The sequence below is a fragment of the Vigna umbellata genome, chromosome 5 (assembly GCF_029865625.1).
Source record: "Vigna umbellata cultivar VRB3 chromosome 5, Vumbellata_1.0, whole genome shotgun sequence".
In the NCBI taxonomy this organism is placed as follows: Eukaryota; Viridiplantae; Streptophyta; class Magnoliopsida; order Fabales; family Fabaceae; genus Vigna; species Vigna umbellata.
Genome location: NC_142169.1, coordinates 3,962,883 through 3,982,709, shown reverse-complemented (window position 1 = coordinate 3,982,709; position 19,827 = coordinate 3,962,883). Strand labels below are relative to the sequence as shown.

Below are 19,827 nucleotides of genomic sequence, written 5' to 3'. Positions count from 1 at the left end.
AAGACGTTTAAATAGTTTATGCAAAATTATTTTACGTTAACAGAATTTGTTGATTTATTATAATGGTATCTTTCACAATTTCAGTTTATAATTTTGAAGAATAAGATTAAGAATCTGCATGTCCTAAACTAATAGAAGTATTAGAACTATTTAAATTTTATTTCAAAATTTTGAATTTATTTTAATTCAGATAAGTAACTATTAATAATACAATTGTTTATATTATGCTTAATTTTAAATAATCTCTATTAAAAATTATTTATAAAATAAAATAAATTGTAAGGATTAACTAGAATAAAATAAAATTTCAGGTATATATTTAAAAATAACGTTATCACATGATCAATTAAAATTATTATAAATTTAAATAATGATTTGATGTAAATGATTTAACCTAAACTTATTAGGAAAAAAAGAGGTTGCTTACAAAAAGTTTGGCAAGTTTTAAAGATTAATTAGGACAAAATTAATATTTTAAGTGTCTATTTGTAGAAGTAATAAAGTTTTAGGATTAATTGAAGTAATATCAAAGCTTCATGCATCTATTAGTAAATGTAGTGAAGACCGAAGATCAATTAAAAGAAATGTTCGGACAAATTATAATCTGATTACTTAAATGGAGATTAATATGAAATGTAAAAATATTGTCTCATTTTCTACATGAGAGATGAAATAAATTATATTCCAATTTGATAATTTAATTGTTAAATCATTATAAAGTATGTTTATTTATTAAGACGGTTATATTACTTCTAGGTAAGTATACATAATATATCTATAACTTGTAATATATTACTAAAGGTAATTTTATTGTTTTTAGTATTATTACTTTGTTTAACAAAGGCATTGCTTTTACTGTGCTTCAAAATTATTATTTTACTTTTTTATTTAACAGTATAGTTTTAGTATTATACTTTTTAGAAAATAAATATAATTTATCTGTTTAAATATTTTTGGTCATCAATAAAAATTTTGGATTTTGTTTTTTATTTTCAATAAAAGAATATAGTTTTGATTTTCTATAATATTGTTTTTAGGACTCACAAATCAATGAACTTATTTTAGTTAAGGACCAAAAAAAATCTAAAAGTTTATTGAAGACTAAAAGTTTATTTAAGTAAAAAAAACATTTTAATCCTAATCGGTATTTGACATAACCAACCATTTATTGGTTAATAGATGTTAGTAAATAACATATATCAAAGAGGAAAGTAAACATTTCAAGAGGAACAAAAAGTGAAAATTTTGTTCAGGACCGTGAAATTCAAAAATTTAGTTAAAGGATGGAGGTTCGATGCTCCTTCCTTAGTTTACTCAATTTCTTGATCGTCCAAGCCTCTCCAAGAAATTAATATGCACTGATCGATGGTTGACTTGCAAAAAATGACGCTCAGTCAAATATGTTTCTCAAACATGATTTACTCTTATGTTGGTTGTCCTCTACAACCGACCGAGTGACCACTAATCATGGGACACTTGGAACCATGGGATTCGTGCTCGTTGAATGTGAAAGGTCAATCATCCTTAGCCGTTAGATTTGAGTGTGATGAACAATTGAGATTAAAACTTCGAAACCACTTTTTTCGGCTATAAATATGAGGTGGGGTTGTTGTCATTGTCACGCCTTCCCTCTTCTCTCCTCCGTCGATCCTTCTACCTATCTCTTTCAAGTAACTATGTCATCTATCACGTGGTCGTTCGATGAGTCCGTCGGTAAAGAAGGTCGGGGGTATGCTGATGATGTGACAGAGTTGTTTTCGTCCGTAGGGTCTTCCATCCTGGGCTTGTTGAAGGAGGAGATCAACCATTGACGTGGGAAGTTGCCGGAAATACTTCCGCCGAGGTCGTTGGCTCCTCCAATGAAACTGAGGAGGAAGGAGAAGTGGAAATAGAAATTGACGCGATCGGAGAGTGGGATGGAGTTACCACTGCTCCTCCTCCAACCGTTCCTAGGTATGATTGGCCCCCCATGAGGTAGGACTTTATACATCCTCCATTAGCACTAGCTTATCCTTAGAGGAACTTGTTGGTCGGGTGTATATACTAGCCAATGCGAAGGATGTTGAGAGTATCAAACTAGTTATCCACAAAAGGAACGAGCGCATGCCATGGGTGGGAAGGTTACAATACCAATTTTTTCTACGTGTATTCCACCTTGTTCTTTGACTTAGGCGTTCGTCCCCCCTTTTCGAAATTTCAAATGGGCGTTCTTCGCGTGCTGAACTTAGCTCCCACCCAGCTTCATCTAAACGGGTGGGCTTACATTTAGACATTTATCGTTGTTTGCACCGCCCTTGCCCTTACGTCTACACCAACTTCCTTTCTCTATTTTTTTCGTGCCCTGCCTCACCCCAATAAATCGTGGACTTCCCTGTTGCCCGTTAAGGATCAACAACTATTCACTCTTGTTAAAATAGAATGGCTCAATTTTCTCACACCAAGAGGGGGTGAATTGGTGAAGTGTAAAAACAAAAGCTTTTAAAATCTTTTTCGCAAAATGTGATGTCTTTACACTTTTCTTGAATCGCAAGGTAAATGATTAGCAATGCAGCAGAAACTTAATCGAATATACAAAGAACTTAATCGAATGAATAAAAGATAGTAGGATCAGAAAATTCAAACGCTGCGTTTTTATACTGGTTCGGCCAAGCCTACATCTAGTGTCCTTCCAACCACAAGAAGAAAATGCACTATAAAGATCAAGGTTTTTACAAAAAGGATTGGTCATGAGCTTCCAATCCTTTTTACGCATGTAAGGCTTATAGCCTTAACCCAGTGGATGCATGCACATAGCCTTATTTTTATGCCTATATGTAAAATATTCTTTATTGCAAACTAGAGAAGTAGCTTCTAAAGTACATAAAATAAAGCAAATGTATACTTGAAGAGTCCTAATTTTTAAAATAGCTCCCCTAAGTTCTTGCTTTAGCTTCTAAACTTGTTTTCCTGTTAAGCTCTTCCTAATATGTCCCTTTGGCTTGAATTCTTATCTCTTTCTCATATTCTTGTTTTGCCTCCCAAATAGAAAACTCCTCCATCAAAAGGACTCAAGTTAGTAACATTAATGTTGTGCTTGTTTTTGTTGATAGACTATCAGACAGACAAAAATAAGAAAATGGCGTGTGTTTATTTCTAACAATGAGACCAAAAGTACAACAACAAAAAAGAGACAAATGTTTATTTGTTTCGAGTGAAATGAGAAGAAAGAAGAAAAAAATTCCAGGTAAATGTTAATAATTAACATATTTGTCCTCATTATTTTCTACACAATAAGAAAAACTAAACTTTGAAGTAGATTGTTGGAAAAGCTGACAAAATAGTATTTCCTGAGGCGTGTAGAGTCACTGTCCTTAACACACAGTGTAGTTGGTATAGCAAGCTATATGAACCAAAGACACTTGACATGTGTTAGAGATTTATCAATCACAATACACCCCCACAATCCTTGCTGTTATCGATGTGTTGCGCTTAATAGGCCATGCGCGTGCCCGGTATTCATGAGTGCTCTAGAGATCATGCCAAGATCTCATACAAGCGGCCCCACTCGACACTCATATAGGTGATTTCATCAAGTGTATGCTGCAAATCATACACCACCCGTAAGGGATATGAAAAGTCATTAAAAACTTTGTTTAAGCTAAAATTCTTTCACCACATAGAATTTTAACTACAAAGTTTAACCTCTCATAATGCAGTCTCTAGCACTTTCACACACACCATAGGAAGGGACATAATTGATTAAAATCAATTTAGTGCTATCAGAACTAACAAGTGACTTGTTTTTACCCATATGAACCTTATTCATGGGATCTCCAATCACAAAGGTTGGGTTACCATCACTTGTTTGTTTGCAAGTGGCTTAAGTCCATTCCCCTCGATATTTCTAATATCATTTGTCTTCCCAGGGGTTTTGTCAGAGGATATGCTAGATTCCGTTCTGACTTCACATAGTTAATAAAAGTAGTTCCACTCTTTAGCAGCTGCTTCACCAAATTGTGTCTCAATTGAATATGTCTATTCTTTCCATTGTAATTTTTGTTTTTAGCTATAGTTATTGTCGATTGGCAATCACAGTGTATTGACACATATGAGGTTGGTTTCATTCCTAGTAGAATGTTTGCTAAGAAGTTTTTCAACCACTCAGCCTCACTACCACCCATCTCAAGAGCGACAAACTCAGATTCCATTGTTGATCTTGCAATAATTGTTTGTCTGGCTCCATGCAATCGTACCACCCCCAAGTGTGAATACATAACCACTAGTGGATTTTGTCTCATCTGAATCAGAGATCCAGTTAGCATCAGTGTACCCTTCTAGTACAGCGGGAAATCCACTATATTCAATGGCATAATCCATTGAACCTCTTAAGTATCTCATAAGCCTAACAAGTGCATCCCAATGTTCCTGATTTGGAAATTGAGTGTACCTACTTAGTCTACCTACTGCATAAGCAATATCAGGTCTAGAAAAGTTCATCAAGTGCAGTAAGCTCCCAATTATCTGGGCATACTGAGGCTGAGATAATGATTCTCCTCTATTTTTCATTAATTTAGAGTTAGCATCATAAGGGGTACTCACTGGTTTTAAGTCATAAAACCCAAACTTCTTAAGAAGTTTCTCAATGTATTGCTCTTGAGATAGTAATATACTATCTCCCTTCCTTATGATTCTAATACCTAAAATCACATTGGCTTCACCCATGTCTTTCATTTTAAATTTTGATCCTAGAAATAATTTAGTTTTAGTGACAATCTCATTGCATGTACCAAAGATTAACATGTCATCCACATACAAGCATATAATGACACAATCATCGTTTTCAAACTTAGAGTACACACATTTATCAGCATCATTAGGTGAAAACCCATCACAAAGCAACACATTATCAAGTTTTTCATGTCATTGTTTTGGTGCTTGTTTCAACCCATATAAGGATTTTAAGAGTTTGCATACTTTATCCTCTTGACCAGGTACAACACACCCTTCAGGTTGAGTCATATAAATCTCCACCTCTAAATCACCATTCAAAAAGGCTGTTTTAACATCCATTTGATGTATCACTAGTTTATGGATAGCTGCTAGGGCTAACAACACTCGAATAGAGGAAATCCTAGTCCCTGGAGCAAAAGTATCAAAGTAATCTATGTTGGGTTTTTGAGTAAAACCTTTTGCTACTAATCTTGCCTTATATTTCTCTATGGATCCATCAGGGTGATACTTTTTCTTAAAGATCCACTTACAACCAATGGGTTTTGCTCCTTTAGACAAATATACTAAAGTCCAAGTATTGTTTTTCTGAAGTGATTCAATTTCAGTCCTAATGGTCTTATCCCACTGTTTTTGCATCAGGAGCACTAGTAGCTTCTATAAAGCTTATTGGATCATTATCAACAAGATAAGTATAAAAATCATCTCCAAAGGAAGTTTCCTTTCTCTGCCTTTTGCATCTTCTCAAATCCTCGTTTATGGTATTACTATTATCATTATCATCAATAGGTTGAGACATCTCACTAACCTTTAAGGGAAACACGTGTTCAAAAAATTCAGCATTTTTCGTCTCCATTATAGAATTTCTCTCAAGTATGTTACTTTTAACAACTAGAAACCTATAGGCAGCACTATGTTCAGCATAACCTAAGAACATACAATCAAAGGTTTTAGATCTTATTTTCCTTTTCTTAGGATCAAGTAACATCACCTTAGCTAAGCACCCCACACCCTTAAATATTTAAGGTTAGGTTGGTAACCTTTCCACAACTCATAAGGAGTTTTACCGGTTTTCTTATGGGGTATTCTATTTTGTAAAAAACATGCAGTAAGCAAGGCTTCTCCCCAAAGGTTATCAGATGCACCAGAACTAACAAGCATAACATTCATCATTTTCTTAAGGGTTCTATTTTTATTAGACTCAGGTGAATATGGTGGGGTCACTTCATGGATAATTCCTTCTTTAACACAATAGTCATTAAAAAGCACATACTCACCACCTCTATCTGATCTAATCCTTTTAATTTTCTTATTCAACTGATTTTCTACTTCTGCCTTATAGGTTAAAAATACATCAAAGGCTTCATCTTTATGTTTGATTAAGTAAACTTTGGTATATCTAGAATAATCATCTATAAAGGTCACAAAATAATTTTTACCTCCTCTAGACATGGTTTGTTTCATATCAGCTAGATCAGTATGAATTAACCCTAATAGCTCAGTTTGGCGTTCTACAGAAAAACATGTTTTCTTTGTTAATTTAGATTCTACACATATATCACATTTTCTACTCTGTTTATCATGCATATTAATCAATCCTAGTCGTTGTAATTTCAAAACATACGAGGAATTCACATGTCCTAATCTAGCATGCCATATATCATACGAGTCAACAATATAAGTAGAAGAACTTGATTCATTAATATTTTCAGAAACATTTAGAATGAAGAGTCCTTGATCACAATATCCCTTCCCCACGAACACATTATTTTTTGTCATGATGATCTTGTCAGACTTAAATGACACTTTAACCCCCACCTTTTCCAATAGTGCTACAGAGATTAAATTAACTCTGATTGATGACACATGTAGCACATCACTCAAGGCCAGAGTCTTGACAGATGTGAGTTTGAGAAGAACTTTTCCTTTTCCCAGAATAGGAGTGGTCCTGGAATCACCGAGGTAGACGTGTTCTTCTCCATCCCCTACACTAGTGTAAGAGGTAAAAACACTTATGTTTGCACAGATATACCTGGTAGCACCAGAGTCTACCACCCACTTGCTCACATTGGTCATTAGATTTACTTGAGAAACGACCGCAGCAATAATGTCATCTCCTTCGGCTATATTGGCCCTAGGAGGATTGTTGTTTCTCGCTCTACGCCTGCACTGTGGTGCACGATGGCCTGGCTTCCCACATACAAAGCAATTTCCTTTCTTTTTAAAAGTAGGTTTAGATTCATGGGGACGAGATTTAAGAAAATTATTTTTCTTTTTGTGATCAGGTTTGTATTCGTACCTTTTTGGAGCAGGTTTTACTTCTACCATATTTGCTTTCGCAGATAAAGCTTTGGCCCTTGTAGTAGCAGACTCCTTCTTGTTGGTATCTTCAATTATTATGTGTGTAATGAGTTCTGGTAGAGACATTTGCTTGTGTCTGTGTTTCAACTATTGTTTGTAATCTGTCCAGGATGGCGGCAATTTCTCGATCAGAAGTTCTGAAACAAATTCATCTGGTAGTAGAATGTTTTCTGCTTTGATGTCTTCAAGCAACTTGTGGTATTCATTGATTTGAGTATTTATGTCCTTGTCTTCAATCATTTCCCAACGGTAGTAATTTCCTATGACGAATCTTTGTCTGACGACATCTTCGGCAGTGTATTTGAGAATCAACGAGTCCCAAATGTCCTTTGCTTCCTTGTAGGAACAGTACACATCGAACAAATCATTAGAAAGTGCACTAAGCAGAGTGTGTCGGCATACCTTGTTGGCTTAAGTCCACTCTTCAACTAGTTTTGAGTTTGAAGGAATAATGGAGTCGGGCTTCGGAGATGAAAGAGCAGCAACAACTCCATACATGTCTAAAAGGGTGGAAATGCGTTCTTGCCAGCGTCGGAAGTTCTGTCCAGAGAAAATCTCGATTTTCGACAAGTCCGGAAGCGATTTTGCGAAGATCGTCTAGGTTCCGGAAGCAATGGTTTGGCTCTCTGAAGGCATGTTGATGATGTCAGTCATAAGTCCTTAAGATTGTTGGAAAAGCTGACAAAATAGTATTTCCTGAGGCGTGTAGAGTCACTGTCCTTAAGGACTTATCTGCGGTGTGTTGCGCAAGTCCCCCAGATACAACAGAAACTTCTCAGAATGTCTGAGGATCTCAGAACTAGCAAGTAACTCTAAACATAGTATAAGAATAACCCATAATATTTTTAGAAGAGAGAAAGAGCTAAAGAATGAAATTCAGAAAATAGAAGAATGTGAAAGATTGAATTTGGTGTGTCTTGAAATAGAGGAGGAACTCCTTATTTATAGAGCTAGAAAGAATCAAGAAAATAAAAGAAATTAAAAAACATAAATGATTTAATTAAAACAAATTTGCAAGTTGAAAGAAAATGAATGTTGCCACGTTCCAAACATTAAAGCTCACAATTTAATGTTTTTAAACCACACGTTAATTGCAATAATATAATATTAATATATTATAACAGTATACACATATATATCATTTAATCGACTATTGATTATGTTATGTATATAATATAATTAATATAATATAATAAAATAATAAAAATTAAAGTAATTAAATGCAATTATTGCTTTTGCATGAGTAGTTCCAGTTTTCGGAAGGATATTCTAATTCTTTGTTTGAATACATCTTTCCCAAGACCTTTCTTCTTTTATCTGTTCTCTTTTAGTTCAAGTAATTCTTATAACCGGTTAGTTTCACAATTTTATATATATATATATATATATATATATATATATATATATATATATATATATATATATATATATATATTCTTTTTTAAATACAATTTTGTTAGGATGTAAAAGATATACTTAAGCAAATTAATTTTACTTCCAAACAAATACTTAAGCAATATTAATTATAAAACATAAATTACTAATAAAGTCTCTAAAGTAATAAAATTATCAAATATAATCACATAAATTAATGAGTCATCAACCTACCTCATTGATCTTGTTCTCATCCTAAATTTGGTGATTAATGATATACCTTTTTCTTCTAAAAGAAAATTAAAAAAAATCTTAATAAGTGTTACTATAGGCTTATAGCCGACCGAACGATAAAGGTGCAAGAGAGCCTCTAAGTTATTTTGAGCTCATGACCGACCGATGGTACCTCCTAGGAAAATGAACTGAGCGGACAAACAGTTAACCGCTCGGTAAAATGGACTCGCAACCAACCGAACGATGAAGGGACAAAAGAGTCGGCAGACCGATGATACCTCTCAGGTCAATGAACCGATCGGTAAAAAGAGCCGTTAAGGTAATCAATAGTAATAATTGTCGTGGAGTTAATAAAAATAATTGTCATTTATTGACAATTAATATTGTCATTCATTGGTGGTTAATGAGTCAGACCTAATGGTAAGCTCATTATAATTTATAAATATTTGTCTGGCAAAGGGTACAGGTAACTTCAACTTGAACTGAAACTTAGAGCTCTGATAACTAAATCTTGATTACAAGATTATTACGCAAAGTCACTGACTTGAGCGTCAGAGTGTCTTTTGCAGGCACCCTCCCTCGCGGCTTGGACAAGGAGAAGAGAGAAGACATTACAACTGGACATCAGAGCAGACAACTTTGAATGTTTTGGATTAGGGTTCTAAATCCTGCCGAAACATTTTGGCGTCCACCGTGGAACCGAGCGACATCCCCTGTAATCACAAGAAACCATACGTGTGCTCGGTCTCAATATCGCTATTTTGGATCAGTTTCATGTTTCGGAGCAAGAGCAAAACATTGAATAATAATTTTTAAAGGCATATATTTTGTATATATTTTGTTTTGACAATTTTCAGGAAAACAAAGGTCTCGCCTATTGCCTAGCGTTCCCAAAACCTAACAATTTGGAACGAGAAAGGAAATGAAGAGGTGACTTCCATGAGACTGGTAACGTAAGGGAGCAAATAGAAATGCATATTCAACGAGCACTAGTTGAAAAAATTTCTGAACAGTAATATTAGGAATAGCACCCACTCCCATAATTAAGCATGTTTCATATATTATTTTTCTTTCATCATAAAATATACAAATGGTATTATTACTTTTTGCTTTTCCTGCACTGATACGACCCACAGTAATGGATTATTATCAGTGGGTCTAAAGAGTCCAGTGCAAACCAACCCCAAAATCCCCACAGACGGCGCCATGGTGTTCTTCTTTTCTTTCTTTAATCTCTTTCGAAGGCGATATGCTCTCGCGATCTCACTTTCCTCTTCCAATCTCATCCCTAATATCTCAGTAATTTGTCCTCGAATTGTTATGATGTTAGGATTTCTCGTTATATTTGCCATAACCACCACAGTGAACAACTTCTTTGACTAAAGTGGTCTTATCCACACCGCCAACACCATAAAGACCAATCATATTAACTCTAGAATCTTCCAATGCTTGCCTAAACATATCGATAGTTTTTGTTTTTGATGCAAAACTTTCATAGCTAATGTTCGTCAAAGAAACATTGCTAGATGGAAATACTCGATAGGAAACTTCATCAAACATTTTATTCCAAGGTTCTTCTACCTTCTTTTCCTCTACCATCTTTGTAGCATTTCTACGACAAGTTACTCGGAAGGAAACCAATGGACCACCTTGTCTTCGAATGATATTCATCGTGAATAAATTGTTCATACTCTTCAAATCACTCATCATCTGCAGAAACTCATTTACATCTTCAACTCTGTGTTAGAAAGAATCCCCTACTCTTCAAACTAGCAACTTTCATCCTCTGCAGAAACTCATTTTCATAGATGAGCCCAGTGCAACACAATCTGCTTTAAGAATTATTTCACCAAACTCTCCAACATCTTCTTTCTCCAAGGAACCCTCTAAAAGACTCAGATGCATTAAGTCAGAACTGTCAAATTCATACAAGCCAGCTTCATGAAACCCTGCCGCCGATTGAGCCATAGCCGCCAACCCACCAGGCGGTGTGACATTGTTCCCCGTTGCCCTCACCTCCGCCGCCTGAATCGCGGAAGCGTCACTCTGATCCACCGCTTTGTGGCCCACGGTCAGGGCCGTGGCCTCCAACGCCTCCCCTATGGTTATTGCACCATCCCCAACCGCACTAGCTCGTCCGGTTTGAACCGGGGATGGTTCAGAATACTGCTGCGCAACCTTCAACCACAGAACACATACACACCTCGCATAAATCTTCTTCTTGTTTCTTAAAAGAGTCAGCATTTTAGAAAATAATGACGTTGACGAAAAATAAAAACAGAACCTTGCCGCCGACAGCCTCGGTGATTATGCGTCTTCCAGGGATTCGAGTTTCCGATACGGTGACACCTTGGTCGCCGGCAATGTCGTTGACGTCAAGGTGACCAACGAGGCCGGCCTATTCGTTCTGAGTGGCGGCGGATTGCATGACGAAAGCGGCCCCGCCGAGTTGGGTTTGTCCCAACACTAGAGTTTCTGCGCTTTGCACCATGGCAGCATTTTCCGGTGCAATGGGCTTATTTGCAAGGTCGCCGGAGACATCGAGAAGCCAAGTCGAACGACTTGAAATGGTCCGGCGTCGCTGATGTGGCAGCACATTCTCCATGTTTCTGGAGGAGATTTTCCGGCGCCGGCGGAACACGCCTCCGGATTTGAACTTGTAGAGTTCGGAGTTCCTCTCGGAAACTAGACGGACGGCTTCTCTGGCGGGGTACATCGGCCTACCGAAGGCGTCGCTGGCGGTGATCATGGCGGCGAGGATGGCGCCAATGCCAGTGCCGGCGACGATGTCGAAGAAATCGGTGAGCTGAGCTTGGGGATCGGAGGTGCGGAGATGGATCTGATCCTCGAGGTGGATGAGAGCTTGGCCGGGTCAATGACAAAATACGTCATTAAATAATTGTCTAACATGTTTTCTGATTGATCAAAGTTCAATTATTATTGTTAAGTGTAAAGAACAAGACCTGCAAGCCATTTTCAAATGAGAGCTTACTTCAGCTAGCGTCTTCCGAACGGTGGTAATTCATATGGTGGTCATCAACATCATTTATTATTCTTTTATGCAGGTCATGATTTATTATCGGGCAACACGAGAGATACAATTAAAAAAACTATCCTCTTACCCCCTTAAATTCAAAGGCCATAAGACTCTAAAGCATTTACATCAAGGCCGAACGGTTTCACTTGCTCGTTCGTCTCGCCTCAACATTTTGACTGAACGGTCACATCTATATTCTTGATGTCATCTGGCCTCAACTCAAACTAAATTCAGCTACATTTTTCTAACCGTTCAAAATTCTAGTGTTGTTTTTCTTCGGTGCAGATAACAGGACTTTGTATACAAACTACTTGGCCAACTTCGAGCAACCGATCGACAGCGAACATTTTTCAACTCGGTGAGGCAGTCTCTTCGTGAGCTCTCACCTTGGTCTTAGGGCACGCTTCTAGAGAGCTCCTAAGACCTAAACCGAACAGGGTGAGGCATATTTCTTTTGTGAACTCTCACCTTGGTCTTAGGGCACGCTTCTTGAGAGCTCCTAAGACCTAAACCGAGCGGGTGAGGCAGATTTCTTTTGTGAACTCTCACCTTGGTCTTAGGGCACGCTTCTAGAGAGCTCCTAAGACCTAAATTAAGCGGCAAAGCAAGCTCTTTCGTGAACTTTCGCCTTGGTCTCGGAACACTTCAAATGAACTCTTAGCGCGAAACCCGCTCGGACGATAAAGAACGCATGCTAGTAAGAATTGAAACTTAGGTAAAATCTTCTACCGATCGATATAACTTTACAAACCCAATGCGATATCAAAAATTTTGCTAGGGCTTGGGGGCTTATGTTACTATGGGCTTATAGCCGACCGAACGATAAAGGTGCAAGAGAGCCTCTAAGTTATTTTGAGCTCATGGCCGACCGATGGTACCTCCTAGGCAAATGAACTGAGCGAACAAACAGTTAACCGCTCAGTAAAATGGGCTCGCAACCAACCGAACGATGAAGGGGCAAAAAAGTCGGCAGACTGATGATACCTCTCAGGTCAATGAACCGATCGGTAAAAAGAGCCGTTAAGGTAATCAATAGTAATAATTGTCGTGGAGTTAATAAAAGTAATTGTCATTTATTGACAATTAATATTGTCATTTATTGGTGGTTAATGAGTCAGACCTAATGGTAAGCTCATTATAATTTATAAATATTTGTCTGGCACAAAAGGTACAGGTAACGTGAACTTGAACTGAAACTTAGAGTTCTGATAACTAAATCTTGATTACAAGATTATTACGCAAAGTCACTGACTTGAGCGTCGGAGTGTCTTTTGCAGGCACCCTATCCCGCGGCTTGGACAAGGAGAAGAGAGAAGACATTACAATTGGACATCAGAGCAGACAACTTTGAATGTTTTGAATTAGGGTTTTAAATCCTGCCGAAACAATAAGAATTTGTTATCCTAGGTTATATATCTATTTGTTGGAAGCAAGAGCTGCAATAATTTGAAATCTTAAACAACATGTTCATAAATAAATAACAGTTTAATTGTTGTATTTTTCAAGTAATAAAGTTACCATTTTTTTATATAGTGGAAGTTAAACCTTCAAAATTTGAGAAATTTAAATTGATTTCAATTTTTAAATACAACTGTATTTGAAAGTACAAGGACTTCGTTAGAAACATTTCAAAGAGACATTAGAAAATTCAACCAACCTATTCAACTTTTTAAGAACTAAAACAATCTCAAATCCTCATCCCTCAAGGTATGACTCTTCAAATGAGAACATACATTTTGCAGAGGATGATGAAAAGTGTATCATAATTGATGAAAAACAGTGGTAAGGTAACAAAGTTCAAACAATGCTTAGAAATTTATGGAATTGTGAAAACTAACACCTCATGGTTTTTATTTTTCTTCGTAATCCTAGGCCATATGGTCTAAGTTGTAGCCGAGAAAAACTAAGGACCTCAATCTATAATTTCAATGGTGCTCCTTTGGAATCTCAAGTTGATGGAATATTGGACTGTCAACTCCAACACCCATAGCGTTTAGGCCATTGTCAACATAAATAACAGAACCTGTAATGGCTGATGCCAAAGGTGATGACAAGAATGCAGCAGTGTTGCCTACCTCCTCTGTTACAAAATCTCCAATGTGTAAGTAGTTGCAGGCAAAAAGGTGCAGAAGGGTCATTTCAGAAAGGAAGAGTCTCAGAGTGAAACATTACCAGCATGTAGTTCTTTCTGAAGTGGTGCATTAGTGAATGAATAATCAATCATCATGTCAATGAAGCCAATTGCTTTTGCTGCACGGCTTCCCAGAGGACCTAGTCATTCAAAACAACTCAACATGTTGATCAATTTCTACTGAATTCATTGACATGCAACTGAAAACAATTTAAGTCAACCTGTCTATCAATTTGTTCTGAATTCAATGACATGCAAAAAAATAAAAAATAAAAAAACCAACATTTCCTTCTTCACCTAGCAATTCACGTCATTAAGAATTTGTGTCATTACATGGAGAAAAGGAAAGCATAAAAAAAAATCATTTGCTGATGAAGTGGTAAGCCATCAATACCTGCGGATATGGTATTGACTCTGATTCTTTTCTTTCTGCCAGCTTCAAAAGCAAGAACCTGAAAAGCAGAAAACATTATATATAATATCAAATATCCAAAGGGTAAAAGGGAGTTAGGAATAAGAAGCTACATGCACATAATTTGAAAATTTGAAAAACTGAAAAATAAAACTCACTCTAGTATCACTTTCTAAAGCAGCTTTTGCAGAGCTCATGCCACCACCATATCTGCATGCAAAACATTTCAAAACATTAGGTAAAAAATGTGATCAAAATAAACAAGTTTGAGAACTTTTAAAGCATTTCCAACACACCCAGGAATGATCCTCTCTGAAGCAATGTAAGTAAGAGAGATTGCAGATCCATCTACAACCAAAACAGTAAGGTGAGAACAATAACTGATTGAACAATGAAGCAACAAAATGGCAACCCTCTTTCAGTAATGAACATGCCTTGGTTCATGATTGGAAGAAAATGTTTGAGTAATGAAATATAAGAGTAACTTGATGCAGACAAGGCAGCAAGATATCCTTTTCGAGATGTCTCAGACAATGGTTTGTTGACCTAAAACAAAGTTGAGTGTCAGGTAAAGCTAAAAGACATGAGGTAACAAGAAACCTCATTATTGTAATACCTCTGGTCCATTAGCAAGCGAGTGCACAAGTATGTCGATAGTGCCAAAATCTTTCTTGACAGATTCAGCAACTTCCTATAAAGTAAATCAGATCACAGTGTAAACTCTACATGTCACAAACTGAGACATATCACAATGTAGATGCCACTCAATAAAGCATCCTATGTTTCAAACATATATTGCCTATAATTGATCTCCATTACAAGTTAAACAAAAATCAAGTAATTAATTAATCATATAATCAGAAAGAAATTACGTTTTCAGTCTCAGGTTTGGTCATATAGAAGTTTAAAACAAACAACAAAATGTAAAGAAAAAGACCCTTCATCTTGTAGATGATTACATCATGTAAGGAATTTGTATGACTTATTTATGATTAAACTCATGTACCTTGTTGAATAAGTTATTAAAGCTTCTAGTCAACAGCCCAAATAAACTTTGGTATTGACTTTGACAAGGTTATACATGTTCATTAACAGGCAGGGAGCAGAGAAACAACATTTAAAAAGATTTTTTTTTTCTTTTATTAAAATGTAAATTCAAGAGTAGAATATATCTCTTTATTGGGTTGCAAGCTTCGGGTCTACATTATCTTAAAATATGAATAGATTGTATGACCTTGTATCCAGTCTCCACTAAAGAATAGGTCCTAAAATTTTCTTGAATAAAAAAGCTTAATTATGATTTCTGTCTCCAAATTTATGGTGAGCTTTTTTACCTGTCTAAGAAGTGAAGCTATTTTGATTTGTCTTTACACATTGAATTGGCACCAGTGATGTTTACCAGCCAACTAATTCATCTTTACAATTATCAGGTGTAAAGCTTAAATGTATTCTAAACTGTATAAAAAATGGAATATTCTTCGAATCGATCATTAGTTATATGTTACAATTCCTCCTTTTTAAGCTAAATCAAATCAAAAACCTCTTTAGGCACAAAATTGCCACTCATTTCACATCAAAGCTATTGAAGGCGTATCGTAATGGAAGAGAAATACAGATTACAGAATATTTAATCAATACCTGTACAGTCCAATTTGTGGCTCCAGCATAGCGCTTGTTAGCTTTCACCTGTACAGTTTCCACAAACATTAAAAGATTGTATGTTTAGTAAATGTAATTTGTTTATTTTGATAACTCAAGGATTTCTCTCTTACATCTTCTGGGACATCTTCAGGGTTGTCATATACTGCATCCAAAGGATACACTTTAGCAATCTCCATTAATGAACCATCTTGTAATCTGAAAGATGAATAGTTCCTTGTTAGCAAAATAAATGAGTCTCAAACTTTCTAAAAAATAAAATCAATAACACCGCTTAAGAGTTTTACTTGCGTGACTCATCGAATTTTCCTCGTCTTAGACTGGACTCAAATATATTTAAAGCCTGCATATAAATGTTCAAAGTTAGTACTTGACCACTTGTGTACTGCACAAAGATACATCAGGGTAAAAAGAAAACAATGCACAAATACACAACACCAAAATCTGTAATAACTACTCACAGGTACCCATGTGCCAACAAGAATTTCAGCTCCTGCTGCTGCAAGAGATTTTGCTATTGCCCAGCCATATCCATTGTCATCAGCCACACCAGCAATGAAAGCCCTTTTACCTGCAGATCACTAAACATTCAGTGGAATGCCACAACAAATCAAAGATATAAAGTAGGACAGTATGAAAGAAAAACGTACACTTGAATTATGAGAAAAGTGCAAACTCTTAGACATTATTGTTGAGTTGTTATATTATATAGAGGTTGCAGACACAACAGTTTTCTTAGTTCTCACATTTTGCAAGAATTCTCATTGTATTCAAATTGAGAAAAAGGTATCTTACATAAAGAAAAATAGAGCTTATATAAAACTTTGTATAACTGAATAGCTGTTACAAAACCAACAGAAAAAAAAAAACAAAAAAAAAAACTGTAACTGCTTATTTCAACTATTAGAAAAACAGAAACTAAAAGGGAAATATCTAGTAACAATCCCCGTCAATTTGGGCAGTGAAGTTCACAAATTCCCAACTTGGTAACAAAAATGTCAAAAGAGGTGTGATGAATAGGTTTAGTGAAAGCGTCAGCAAGCTAGGCTTAGGTAAAAATAAGAAGTAGGTAAATTAAGCCTTGTTGAATTTTCTCGAGAATAACATGGCATTCGATCTCAATATGTTTGGTGTGTTAAACACATGATTGTGAGATGAGTGGATGGCAGATTGATTATCACAACACGACACTTGGATCCAAGGAAACATAAATATCATGAAGGACAAAATCCAACCATTGGATTTCACAAGTAAGGCTGGCCAAAGCTCTATATTCAACTGCAGAGGAAGAACAGGAAACAGTAGTCTGCTTCTTTGATTTCCAAGAGATCAATGAAGAGTCAAGAAAAACTCAAAAACCAATGATAGACCTTCTGGTATCCAAACAGCAAGCTCATCTGAATTGGCAAAGGCCGAGAGTCTAAGGTCTGATGAAGCAAAGAAGAACAAGCCATGAGCAGGGGATCCGTTGAGGTAATGAAAGATTCTTTGAGCAGCATTGTAATAAGTATCAAGAGGTTTGCACAGAAATTGGCTGAGTTGTTGTACACATAATCAATATCTTGCTTGATGATGGTGAGATACAAAAGTTTGCCAACTAACTGCCAGTAACCAGCAGCATTAGATAAAAGTTGTCCATGATTTGCTTGAAGTTTAATAGAAGGATCAGAAGGAGTGTTAGTAGGTTTAGAACCAATCAAACCACTGTCATCGAGAAGTTCAAGAATATATTTTCTCTGATTCATGTGAATTCCAGATTTGGACCTTGCAATTTCAAGACCGAGAAAGTATCTTAAAGATCCTAGGTCTTTGATTTTAAATTTGGTATCTAAGATGTGCTTAACATGATTAATTTCTGCCATATCATTGCTAATTAAAACAATATCATCCACCTAAACAAATAATGCAGTAAAAGAAGTAGAAGCAGATTTGACAAACAAAGCTTGATCTGCAGAAGATTATTCGTAATTAAGAGAAAGAAGAGTAGCAGATAAGGTACTATGCCATTGTCAACAAAGGGGAAGTAAACTAGGAGGAGGGACAATGTAAACCTCCTCATGAAGCTCTCCATGAAGGAAAGCATTGTTGACATCCAGTTTCTCCCAAAACCATCCTTTAATAGCTGCCATAGCAAGGGAAAATATGTAGTAATAAGTTTATTGATACTGTCTAAGAAGCAATGATTCTTACTCTTTATCTTGTCTAGTATGCCAACTTTCAGCAAAGTAGATTTTGGAATGAGTAAACTCTTGAATAGAGAAAAGAGGCTATGTAGTCTCAACACAAACCTTTTAACATTACTCCATATAACCACGGGAAGAAAAATTAAGGGCAGGGAATATATTCTTGATATCGTAAAGTAAACAAAAAAATTCAAGGTTACAGAATAGATTAAATAAAAACACACGATGTTTTGGACATATCCTACATACATGTGTTGATACAAAGCATTCATGGAAATAGAAGTGAAACCTTTCAAATCAATAGGCAATCCTGTAACTTCACTGTCTGAACTAGACACGGACATTGCATTTGTCCTGATTTTTTTGTATGTTACAGCGGCTGCTGTCATTTTCAAGAAAGGTTGTGATGATGCAACATGACAAACACTTGCCAGTTTATGACATGATTCATCAACCTTAAACCTGCCTCCAAGATTGGCAGGGCTTACATTTGCAAACCTTTGTGATGATGGAATATTGGGTCTTGACATCGCAGTTGGAAAGTTGGTCGCTGTTGTTGTTGCCATCTCGTTACAAATGTGCAATGATGGCAGAGCACCTAGATCTGCACACAGAAATAACATTAGGATCAAAACATCACAATATGCTGAGAAATGATTAATACCTTTTCCATTGTCCTAACCTGGTACTTAACAAAACTTACAATGACAAAGAAACCTTGGATACCAAATAAGCACAGCTCAGAAAAGAGGACAGATTGATAAATAATTCATAAGTTAAGTCAGTCCAAAATCCAACCTCCTTATTGATCAGAGTCTAAAAGTGGCCAAGACAAGGAAATTAAAACAAACAAAAAATAAAGGTGAGCTTTTACATTAAATCTATAACCCCTCAACGTTAAAGCTATTTACTAGATCACTCGCGGTTTCTAAAAAGCTTTTATCTTTTTCACAGATAACAAAAGCATGAAAAGACCACCTCAGTCCAATTACTAGATCCCCACAAATCTCCGCAACTGAGCCACCCTTTTGTTTAAAAGTTCCATTTGTCACAGTCTCCGATGACAAAAACTGTTACTTGATCAAACATATCACATGCAGAAAGCCAACAAAAAAAGAGCCAAAATGATCAAATGCAAACACAGTGACATTCTTCATGAAGATTAATTAACCTCCTTCTATTCAATAGAACCCACGTTTGCATTATTGTATCAAGATTGCATTGCAGAAACAAAACAAACAAGAACAAGAAGGTGGCCAGAGAAAGTAGATGTTTGTTACCTGGAGAGAAAGGAATAGGAAATGCAAAACTGGGCCTTGTATGTTGATATCTGTTAGACAATGGGGGCTGTGGAATTCTAGGAACTGGGTCGATAAAAACAATGCTGTGCTTTGATGAGAAGTAGGTTAACAGTAGTTAAGGACTTTGGAAATATCTCCAAACCCAATGCTATGCAACATGCTTCTGTGGAACTTTTGTATAAAACCTTTTCATGGTGGATTTTTAACTGTAAAACCTTAATAAGTGCTAACTAACGTGGATATGAAAAATATAATTAAGCGGACAAATTTTATAAAGATAAAAAAAGACTATAATTTAGGATGAGAGACACGACGGATATATTTGAACTCAGAGATTTGCAAAATATGAGAAAATTTATTATAAAATTTGTGAAAATGTCTGTCTCGATACGCTTTATTTAGAATAATTATTTTATAAAACACGAGAT

General features: G+C 36.0%; 1 protein-coding gene and 1 pseudogene across 3 annotated transcripts; both read right to left on the bottom strand.

Annotated features, from left to right (window-relative positions):
* Positions 1 to 9,589: 9,589 nt before the first annotated feature.
* Positions 9,590 to 12,303, bottom strand: LOC148197548 (late embryogenesis abundant protein D-34-like; annotated as a pseudogene). The gene is made up of 2 exons (XR_015786844.1): positions 10,961 to 12,303; positions 9,590 to 10,854 (listed from the first exon to the last, which is right to left on the bottom strand). The product of XR_015786844.1 is annotated as a late embryogenesis abundant protein D-34-like (transcript).
* A 1,049-nt stretch (positions 12,304 to 13,352) lies between these two features.
* LOC124820437 (enoyl-[acyl-carrier-protein] reductase [NADH] 2, chloroplastic-like) lies at positions 13,353 to 19,577 on the bottom strand. Of its 2 annotated transcripts, none has more exons than XM_088116176.1 (13): positions 19,379 to 19,577; positions 18,388 to 18,702; positions 16,377 to 16,486; positions 16,203 to 16,258; positions 16,029 to 16,113; positions 15,895 to 15,942; positions 14,873 to 14,947; positions 14,691 to 14,802; positions 14,553 to 14,604; positions 14,415 to 14,466; positions 14,239 to 14,296; positions 13,886 to 13,984; positions 13,353 to 13,793 (listed from the first exon to the last, which is right to left on the bottom strand). In XM_088116176.1, exons 2-13 carry the CDS (start codon positions 18,662 to 18,664, stop codon positions 13,639 to 13,641), a joined length of 1,179 nt encoding a protein of 392 aa, XP_087972302.1. In that variant the 5' UTR covers positions 18,665 to 18,702; positions 19,379 to 19,577; the 3' UTR covers positions 13,353 to 13,638. The 2 variants fall into 2 exon arrangements, with proteins under 2 accessions (XP_087972302.1, XP_087972303.1); XM_088116177.1 differs by lacking the exon at positions 19,379 to 19,577 and adding an exon at positions 19,077 to 19,305.
* Positions 19,578 to 19,827: the final 250 nt, after the last annotated feature.